The sequence below is a fragment of the Microcebus murinus genome, chromosome 21, assembly GCF_040939455.1.
Source record: "Microcebus murinus isolate Inina chromosome 21, M.murinus_Inina_mat1.0, whole genome shotgun sequence".
NCBI classification, from domain to species: Eukaryota; Metazoa; Chordata; class Mammalia; order Primates; family Cheirogaleidae; genus Microcebus; species Microcebus murinus.
Window position 1 is genome coordinate 26,973,134 of NC_134124.1, and position 11,526 is coordinate 26,984,659.

General features: G+C 34.7%; 1 protein-coding gene across 4 annotated transcripts in view; it reads right to left on the reverse strand.

Moving 5' to 3' along the window:
* NUDCD2 (NudC domain containing 2) overlaps positions 1–11,437 on the reverse strand; it is a 34,991-nt gene extending 23,554 nt beyond the window's left edge. Inside the window, exons 1-4 of one of the 4 annotated variants that reach the window (XM_075996264.1) lie at positions 10,960–11,422; positions 9,448–9,496; positions 9,080–9,156; positions 3,455–6,710 (exon numbers count right to left, since the gene is read on the reverse strand). In XM_075996264.1, the coding sequence (XP_075852379.1) occupies positions 6,627–6,710; positions 9,080–9,156; positions 9,448–9,496; positions 10,960–11,148 (399 nt within the window). In that variant the 5' untranslated portion in view covers positions 11,149–11,422 and the 3' untranslated portion in view covers positions 3,455–6,626. Of the gene's footprint in view, positions 1–3,454; positions 6,711–9,079; positions 9,232–9,447; positions 9,497–10,959 lie in introns of those variants that run through there. The other 3 variants (XM_075996263.1, XM_075996262.1, XM_075996261.1) reach the window with 3 other exon arrangements.
* Positions 11,438–11,526: the final 89 nt, after the last annotated feature.

An 11,526-nucleotide genomic window follows, 5' to 3' on the forward strand; every position in this document is an offset into this window, starting at 1 on the left:
GAATCCAAGGTAGGAGGATTACTTGAGGCCAGGAGTTCAAGACCTGCCTGACCTGTCATCTCTACAAAAGATAGAAAAATTAGTCGAGTGTTGTGGCACACACCTGTAATCCCAGCTACTCAGGAAGCTGAGGCAGAAGGATTGCTTGAGCCCAGGAGTTTGAGTTACAATGAGCTATGATGATAACACTACACTCTAGCCCAGGCAACAGAGATCCTGTCTCAAAAAAGAAAGAAAAAGAAAAAAAAAACAGACATTCTACAATGGTAAAAGAATCAAAGTCACCAAGATAATATTATGATTCTAAATACATAAGCACCTAATATCAGAGCTTAAAAATACATGATAGCATTGAAAAGAAAAACAGCTTCAATTATAGTTGGAGAGTAAACACTCTTCTCTCAGTAATCTATAGAATCATTAATACTAAAAAAAAAATTACCAAAGATGTAGATGAACTTAATGTCAACAACTAACTAGATCTAACTGACATAAGAAAACAAAAATAAGCATTCTTTTCAAGTGCATGTGGAACATTTACCAAGACAGACTGTATCCTGGTCTTAAACCTAACAAATTTAAAAGCACTGAAATCAGAGAGTATGTTCTCTGACCGTAAACTAGAAATCAATAATAGCAGGAAAATCTCCAAACATTCAGAAATTAAACAACACACTTATAAATAATTAATGCCTCTAATGTGAATTCTCAAAATAAAATAGAAAATATTTTAAACTGAACAAAAATGAAAATATCAATGTGTGGAATGCAGCTAAACCAGTGTTTAGAGAGCAATTTATAATATCAACTGCTTTTATTAAATAACAAAAAAGGTCTCAAATCAATATTCTAAGCTTCCATTTTAAGACACTAGGAAAAAAGCAAACTAAACCCAAAGCAAGCAGAATGAAGAAAGTAATAAATATTGATTAAACCTCTAGAAAGACTGACAAAAAAAAAGACATTATCAATCTTAGGAATGAAAGAGGAGATACCAATGCAAATCTTGAAGACACTAAAAAGCCCCTAAGACAATACCATGAAAAGCTATGCACAGTTAAATGGAATGAAAGAATTCCTTAAAAGTCATGAACTAACAAAACTATATAATGTGAATAAATTCTATAATTATTTTTAAAAACTATTGTTTAAGACCCTACTGGAAAATTCATAAAACATTTAAGAAGAATTAACACAAATCCTACAAATCTATTCTAGAAAACTGAGGAATCACTTCCCAGTTCATTTCATAAGGCCAGAATTAACATGATAACCAATCAAGATAAAGATAATATAAGCAGGAGGAAACCTTGAACAATATCCCAAATGAACATAGACACAAAAATCCTCTATAAATGAATCTAAATATTTAAATTCAGTAATATATACCATGGCAAGTTTGGGATCAGGGGGAAAATACAAGCTGTTTTAAAATTCTGAAATCAATACAAGCCAATATAATTACCAGTTTGAAGAAAAAAAATCAAATCAATTGATATAGAAAAAGCATTTGAGAAAATTCAACATCCACTCAAGAGAAATTCTGCTAGCTACAAATTAATAGATGGGAACTCCCTCAAACTGATAAAGGACATTCATGAAAAACTTACAGCTAACATAATACTTAATGGTGAAAAACAATGCTTTCAAAACTCTAATATCCAAAACAAGACAGGGATAGCCACTTGCTCCACTTTATTGTTCTAACCAATGCAATCAGGCAAGATAAAGAAATAAAAGGCCTAGAGATTAGAAAGGATAAAATAAAACTCTTCCTATTTGTGGTTTATGTAGAAAACTCAAGGAATTGGCCGGGCGAGGTAGCTCATGCCTGTAATCCTAGCACTCTGGAAGGCCAAGGCAGGAGGATCGCTCAAGGTCAGGAGTTCGAAACCAGCCTGAGCAAGAGCAAGACCCATCTCTACTAAAAATAGAAAGAAATTAATTGGCCAACTAAAAATATATAGAAGAAATTAGCCAGGCATGGTGGCACATGCCTATAGTCCCAGCTACTTGGGAGGCTGAGGCAGAAGGATTGATTGAGCCCAGGAGTTAGTTTGAGGTTGCTGTGAGCTAGGCTGACGCCACAGCACTCTAGCCTGGGCAGCAAAGTGACACTCTGTCTCAAAAAAAAAAAAAAAAAGAAAGAAAACTCAAGAAATCAACATCAAAAAAACTCCCAAAACTACTAATTACATTTAGCAAGGTCACAGGATACAAAGTCAACAAAACAAAAATCAAAACATATTTGTATACACTACCAATGTACAATTGGAAACCCAAATTTCAAAAACAAAATACTATTTACTATAGCTCCAAAAATGAATACTTAGGAATAAACCTAATAAAAGATGTAAAGGATCTGTAGAGTGAAAACTACAAAAAATACTGATAACTGAAAGAAACAGGTCCTAGAGACCCATGTTCATGGATAGTGAAACTCACGAAATTCCATTCAAAACCCCAGCATGATTTTTGTAGATATCAAGTAGCTGATTCTAAACTCTATATGGAAAGACAAAGAAACTATAATAGCCAAAACAACTCTGAAAAAGAATAAAGTTGAAGGAATTATGCTATCCAGTTCAAGACCTATTATAACGCTACGATAATCAAGGCAGTATGGTGTTGGCAAAAGGACAGACATATGTAGATCAATGGAATAGAGTTCAGAAACAGATCCGCATAACTAGCAATTCATTTTTGACAAAGGTATAAAGACAATTCAATAAGGAATGAATGGCCTTCTCAATAAATGATTTTAAAACAATTGGATATCCACATGCAAAATAAATCTCCACCTAACCTTAGCTTATACAAAAATTAACTTAAAATGGGTCACAGATCTAAATATAAAACATAAAATTATAAAACTTTTAGAAGAAACAATCCTCAGGACCTGAGTATTTAAAGAAACTTCTTAGACATGATATCAAAAGCATGATCCACCAATAGCATGATGAATTAGACTTAATCAAAATTAAAAATATTTGGGCTTCAAAAGACACCACCAAGAAAGTGAAAAAAATAGAAGAATTTACAAATCATGTATCTGATAAGGGACTTATACCCAGAATATATAAAGAATTCTTAACACTCAATAGTAAGACAACCCAATTAAAAACTGGGCAAAGGATTTGAATGAACATTTCTCCAAGGGAGATATACAAATTGACAAGCATTAAAAATGCAGGGTATAATTTGTTATTAGGGAAAGGCAAATGAAAACCACAAATAGATACTACTTCATATCCACTAGAATGACTAGAATCAAAAAGTCAGATAATAACAAGTGTTGGCAAGGATATGGAGAAATTGGAACCTTTGTGCACTGTTGGTGGAAATGTAAAATGGTGTAGCTGCTCTGGAAAACAATTGGCAGTTCCTTGAATGATTAAACATAGACCTAACAAATAATCTAGAAATTCTGCAAGGTAAGAAATGAAAACACATATGCACATAAAAAATTGGTCACAAATGTTTATAGCAGCATTAGCACAGCCGAAAGGTTGAAATACCCTCAAAGATCCATCAACTTACAAATGGATAAAAGGGTGACACAGCCATACAATGGATTATTCAGAAATAAAAATGAATGTATTGATACATGCTAGAATATGGATGAAACTCTAAAACATTGTTAAGTGAAAGAAGCCAGTAACAAAAGACCACATATGATTTCATGTACATGAAATGTCCAGAATAGTTAAATACATAAATTAGTGGTTACCTGACTGGCCGGAGTGGGAGGTGGGGGGCAAGAGATAGCAATGACTGCTAAAAAATGGTTTCTATTTGAGATGATGAAAATGTTCTAAAATTGACTATGGTGATGGTTACACATATCTGTGTATATACTAAAAACTATGGAATGGGTTAAATGGGTGAAATGTATAACGTGAATTATGTCTCAATAAAGCGTTTTTTTTTTTAAATTACATGATTCAATTTATATCACATTCTTGAAAAGACAAAACTAGAGACAGAATAAATCAGTGATTTCTAGGGTTTAGGGGCTGGGAGTAGGATGTGGCTTCCAAGAGAGCATGAGGGAGTTTTTATGGTGATTGAATTGTTCTATATCCCCATCGTGAAGGTGTTTACACATATCTACACACGTTGCAAGACTATATACCAGAAAGTTAATTTTGCTTTAAAATATAAAATTTTTTAAATGTCAAAGAGAAGCCAATAAAAAGAAAAAACTTCTTCCCCAACAACTCATTCCTAAAATTATTGGGTAAAATGAGCAAGATAGGATCATAAGGTGGGTGGGATGCAATGGCCCATAGTGAGGTGTTAGGGTCCAACCAGAGTGAGGAGGGCATCCCTCAACAAACAGCACAGGATGTTGGAGCCTGAGCAAAGTGAGGAAGGCATTCACATGGGGGATGACCTACAATAGAGAACCTAACATATTAAGGATAATAGGAATCAGGTTTCTCAGTGCTATTGAAGGGAGTTATAAATATGGAAATGGAGAAAACTAAAATGAACACTATGGGATTAGAATTAAAAGTTTAAATGTGAGCTCATGGTTTTCAATATATAGAAATATGAATGTAAATATATACATATAAATATATGTGTTATATATATATTCACCAACAACCGCACATTAGCGTACACTTCTTGGCTTTTAAATATCATTACCCACTAAAGAAACCAGGCTCTTGGTTGATGGCTGGGCTACGACAGGGAAAACATAATGAGCCTGGTATATCTTCTGCCAGAGAATAAGAAATTACCCCAATAATGGTAGGAACACATCAAAAGGACACAGAAACCACCTAGAATGATCTTCCAGTGGCCAAAAGTACAATTTTAAGCAAAGTAATGAGAATAACAGAATAACACTGAATAAAACAGGAAATCATGAGTCTATACAGATACAAATAAATTGAAAGTTTGATGGGAAACAAGGTAGTATTTTGAAACTACATTCAGACAAAATAATTATAAACATATAGAGTAACTTCACGGTTGGGAAGTCTGGCAGATACTACTGTAATCAGTGATTTAAGTAGTACCAGCAGAAATGGGACAAATTGAAATTATTAATCCATGATAGGATGCAGTAAGAACACATCATCACTTCTATAACTTTCCTAAAACATTTCCAAAGACATATAACTTGAATCTAATCATGAAGAAGTATCAGACAAAATTCAAAATAAGGGATGTTCTACAAAACTGGTTTGTAATATGCAAAAGTGCCAAGCTAAAGCTGAGAAAAAAATGAGATCTTGTTCCCCACTGAAGTAGACTAAAGACCCCTGACATTTAAAGGGAAGATATGATTAACTGGATTGTCTTGCTACAAAGAACATTATTGGGACAATCAGGTCAATATGAATGGAGTGAAGGTCTGAGGATTAGATAGTAGTAACATGACAACGTAAATTTCCTAATATTAATGGTTGCATTGTAGTTATGTAATAGACTGTCCTCCTTTGAAACAAACACACACTAAAGTACTAAGAGGCAATTAACAGGGCATCAGGCCAACTTACAAAATGGTTCAGGAAAAAAGAAACTGTGAAATTATTTAAATTTTGTTTCAAGAATTTAAAAGGGCATAAACAGGATGAAATGAAATTTCAATAGACAATTCCTACTTAAGATCAGAATGATACCATAGACTTTCAATCAGTGACTTATTTTGATTTCTGCTGCTAACAAAACTATATTCACTTAGCTGCTTCTCTTTTATATTAATCCCTTCGTATGGTTACGTATTTAAATATTTTTCAATTTTTTAACATAAAGTAATGCCTCAAGGAATAATATTCTAATTAAGAAATTTTCATTAACTTCAAAATGATATTACTCAAAATACATTTGTGGGCTTTTGTCCTTTTTTTTTAAGAGACAGGGTCTTGCTCTGTCACCTAGGCTGTAGTGCAGGATCAAGGCTCACTGTGGCCTCCGACTCCTGAGTTCAAGCAATCTTCCCAACTCAGCTTCCCAAACAGCTGGCACTACAGGCACACACCACCACTCCTGGGTAAATTCTCTTATTTTTTGTAGAGATGAGGTCACATTATGTTGTGCAGGCTGTTCTCAAACTCCTGGCCTCAAGTGATTCTCCTACCTTAGCCTCCCAAAGTGCTAGGATTACAGGCATGAACCACCATACCAGGCTTTTTCCTTTCTTAATAATTTTTTCAGTACTATAATTTTCCTGTGTGAATTAGTATACTTAGACAAAAGGGTACACAATTCCTATTTAGAAAATTTTATTGAACATCACACTTAAGAAAAACTTAATATTACCTGAAGGCACCCTTTCATTTCACATGATCTACCCTAATGTTTTTTATATTAAAAATATGGTTAAATATGAAATTAGCAAAATGCAGCATATAAAACTTCATGCTGAGCAAAAACAAGTCCAAAAAAGTTCCCATACATCCATAGAATAATTCCAACAGGACATGTTTCCTATGTAAATCATACCTGAATGCAATTTTTAGAACCATTTTAAAATATATTTTGCAATTTGTTAACTGTAGGCATCCACATTTTTCTTCCACCACATAAATCTGTTCCTTTGATTAAGTTGGCAATATCTGCTAGGATCCACAGAATGCAGCAAAACAAACAACAAAAAAAAACCCCAGTGGTTATTTCTCAAGATTTGAGAAATCTGGTCCACCTTTAGTGTAGTTTCCTGAGATTTCTGCTCCACTGAAGTCAAAACCAGGATTCTAAAAGATATGAAAAAATTGTAATAAAATAAAACTTAGTAAAAATATAAGTATGAACTGGCAATTTAGAAAATAAGATCTAAATGACCAATAAATATATAAAAAGCTACAAAACAGCACTGTTATTACCAAAATGGAATTTAAAACTATGAAGTATTTTTCAATTTTCAGAATTACAAATATTTAGAAGATCAATATGTATATTAGTGTTGGCAAGTATATGGAAAAACAAATAAAACATATACTTCAATATCAGTGTATAAACAGAATTTTATAAATAGGTAGCATTTTTTGAGAGCTTACTATATGCCACACAGGGCCCTAAGAGCTATACTAATATTAAAATATTTAATCCTCAATAATAATCCTATGAATTTTAAGTACTACCTCAAGATTTAGTCTTTTCTATGGATTTCATTTATTCAACATTTATTGAACTCTCACTGTTTGGAAGATACCATTAGAGGCATGTGGAACTCAAGAGTTAACAACACAAAGATCCCTGCTCTAGTGGATTACATTACAGCAGGAGAAGACAAATAAAAAATATAAATTACTCAGTGCAGGGATTGGCAAACTTCTCTGTAAAGAGCCAGGCAGTAAATATTTTAGTCTTTACAGGCCACATAGTTTCTGTCACAACTACTCAACTGTATGAAACTACTCTTGGAAAGACAGTACACAAACAAATGAGCATAGCTGTATTCTAGTAACACACACACACACACACACACACACACACACAAAACAGGCAGTGGGCCAGATTTGACAATAGTCTGCCAACCCCCGATCTAGCTTGTTAAAAGTTGGTAAGTGATTGAGATAGGAAAAAAGATCTCCTATTGAGATAGGAAAAAAAAAGTCGGATAGGATAAAGGAAAAGATTATAATATTTAAATGGGATGATCAAAGTATGCTTTATTAAGCAATGACTTGAAACAGTGAAGAAGCCAGCCAAGCTATGGAAGTACATTCCAGTCAGAAGGATGGCAAAGGAAAAGGGCTGGCATGTTGCTTAAGGAACAGGAAATAGGCCAGTATGGCTACAGCAGAATGACTAAGAGAGATAGCAATAAGAGAGGAGGTCAGAGAGATAATGGAATAACTGATTATATAGGATCTTTTAAATGACCCTGTCTTTTACTAGAGTGAAAGAGGAACAACTTGCAGAGCTCTGAGAAGAGAAGTGACATGATCTGACTTGAATTTTAAAAGAACTACTTTAACTGCTACTTTGAAAAGGCTGTGCCTGGACAAGGGAAGAAGGGAAGAGACCAATTAGAAGGCTATTGGAATAATCTAGGCAAGACAATAAAGGTGGTCCAGATAAGAGTAGTAGTAGAGTTTGGGGTGATAAGTGGTCAAATTCTGAATATATTTGGATGGTAGTGCCAGTAAGATTTCCTAACAATTTGGATAGGTATAAGAGTATAGGTATAAGAGGAAAAAAAAATCAAGGATTATTCTCAATTTTTTTTGACCTGAGCAAGTAGTTTCCATCAATTGAGATAAGAAGGCTAGGAAGGAAGCCGGGGTGTTCAATTTGGACATTTGAGTTTGTTATGTCTGTTAGATAGCCAAATAGACACGGATATGCAGGTCCAAAATCCAGGAGAAAAGTCCAGGCTAGAGATATACATCTGGAAATCACTGTCATATAGATATAAATTATTCATCATAATTTTAGAAGTACTGTGATCCACAGTAAATTTTTCTCCCAGATATTTATCTTAGAACACTTGAGTAGTTTCACAGAGAAGCATAGCTTTATTTAAAATGGAGAAAAATAGAAAAATCTAAATTATATCAAAGGCAAATAAATAGCTAAGTAATTATGATATATCTAAACTAGAGAATACTCTGAATAGTTAAAAGGAATGAGTTTTATCTGTATGTACTAGGAGGGAAAGAGACCCAAGACATACTATTAAATGAATAAGCAACCTGATGAACAATATACACACAAAAAATCCTCCATTTATGTTGAAAACAAAACAAATAAGCCCAATATATGAAATGAGAATGAGACAGATGTGTGGAATGGGGGATTATGGTGAAGGGGACTTTCAGAAACTTTTTACACTATGTAAGTCTATACTGATCCAATTTTTACAAGAGTTTATTAATTTATTACTGATGTACATTAAGTAAATTTAAACTAAGAAATCATAACACAAATAAGTTTCTCTAAAGAAAATTTTTAAAAAATCAAATCCATACATGGACCATTTTTCTAATCATTTACTTTCAAAATTCTTCTGAAGAATTGTTGTAACTTCTCATGATTCTTGAGTTTTAATTTCAAGTAATATTTATTCTGTAATTTTTAGATATTTGACGACACATATTCATACATTCATCCAACTTACTTCTTTCTGGAATCTCTCTAATGTAAGCTTTCTCTGCATTTGGTCTTGGACCCAAGGATCAGCTGCATATTCAGATTCTAGAAGAGAAGTCCAACAATTTGCTGCATCTCTCTTTGTCTTTGTAAGAACAATACGAACCATTTTTCTATCCTCTAAAGAAAAAAAAAAAATCACAAATAAAGAGCTCATCATTATATTTTCCAAAAACCTTTAGGTAATCTTGACATACAATTGTTTTCAACACATTTCTATTATTATAGCTTTCAAAGCTACAAAGACAAAAGGACCTAATACAAAAATGGAAAAGATACTAAGTTCCAAGACAAAATTTTAAAAAAGATTCTATGAATTATAATAGTTATCCTTACCCAAAGTCCATGTTCCCTCATCAGCTATTGTAGAATCAAAGAGTTTGCCCTGAAAAATAAACATTTAAGACACTAAAAATATGGCATTTCATTGATTTTTATAAAGCTTTCATGACTATGATTTACCTAATTTCCTACTTGATCCACATCCTATACCATTTCACCACATTTATAGGTGTTCAGTGCTATATTTCCTCCTAGCTAATGAAATGAAACCTAGTTTACATTGCATGGAACATTTATCATGACAAAAAAACACACAGCTCTCTAAGATGAGGGCACCTTAATTTTTAGAAGATGCAGATATACTACTGATCACTAATTAGCCAAATGTCTGAAAGGCTTTAATTCTAACAATTCAAATGAACTAGAAGGATCTCCTGCTAAAACTATGAAGAAATGCCATATTTTTAGGTAAACTTTAAAAAACTGGTTCAATCACATTGTTGGGTGAATGGCATTAAAAAAATTTAAAGCTCATACTGTAGATTCAATTTCAGTTTAGTTGTGACTGATTTTTCACAAACTCTTATTTTAAGTAATCAAAATACAAATTTAAAGGAGAATGTATATGTTCAAATTCATTTTATATAAAATAATAAAAGCTAACATGTAGTATGAGATTACAGACCAGGCACTACTACAAGATTTCCAAAACATGAATACTATGTGAGGCTCAAAACAATCCTATAAAAAAAAGGTACTATAATTACTGCACCTTGTGTATGAAAAAGAGACACTTGCCCAAGGTTACAAAACTAGAAAACGGGTGGAGTCCGGTACCTTACCTAGTAGTTACCCGTCACCACTACAGACACGGCCATTAAACATCATAGGCATCTAATCTGAGAAAGTAATCTAACTTCAACTTGTTAATTAAATGTAATTACAGGCTGAACAAGGAAGAAGCGGATCCCAGAGCCAAAGGACACTGGTGAAAATAAATAAGGTACTATTTTCTTCCCACACTTCACCACCTGCTTGACCACACTACAAACATGCAGGATCTTTCTAATTTTTGATTAGGAAATAAATCACCTGACATCATCTCTGAATCTTTATCCCATTATCCTAGCTTTTATTTTCTTTGTTGTACTTTTCTGTAGCTACTTGCATATTTATCACTCATGCCTCCCTACCAGAGCGCAATCTCTTGAGAGTAGGAATCTTTTCTATCTCGCCGTATATTCTTGGCACCTATATGAGTATACGATAAATATTTGTTCTTTTAACAAGCTAGTTAGGCTGTTCCCAGATGAAGACCCTCAGAAACAAAAGAAGCCGTCCCACTTGGTATAAAAATAAAACAGAAAACTGGGCTCCTCAAATTTCCACAAGTCAAAGACTCGTCCCGAGGATGTGGGCTCCGATCAGGTCAATATAATCGCTTTCTCTTTCTGCCATCCAAAGGACCCCTCCAGCAATCCAAAAATTGTTCCAAGGAAACAGTAAACGTTAAGGCTAGGTAATTCGGAAAAAAGAAATTGAGCACAAGCCCCGACCTGCCGCTACCTTGAGGATCTCGCGGCCACCCACCGCCAGCGCCACATGCCTGCTCTGCAGGCCACACTGGATATCCTGGGCGCGAGTGCCTGGTGGCACCTGAACTTCAATGAACACCTCCTCCAGGGTCTGGTACCACTGGCCCCACGGGGTCCCGCACGGAACCACCCCACTGCGCTCCTCAAATGGGGCAGACATAATCCAATCGCTTCCCGGCTGCAGCCGCACCAAGCGAGCCGAGCGCAGGCGCGGAGTCCCACGCTCAGGTTACGCTCCGACCCCGCCTCTCGGATCACGGCACATGCGCAGGACGGCAAGCTGGTGTCCGGGCGTATGTTTTTCCATTTCAGTGGCCATTTACGACACTGGTAGGACCGGGATTAAAAGAACTGGAATCCAGAAAAGTTTGCAGCCAAGGAACGATGGGAGAGGAATGGAACCAGAGACCCAGGAACTCACTACACTGTCACCTATATGACGCCAAAATGCAGATTTTCAAACGTCTCAGTTGTAAAAGTGCGCCTGCGCAAATGCTACTTGTGCGAAGGTTAAGATTAACAGCAGAAATGATTGGGT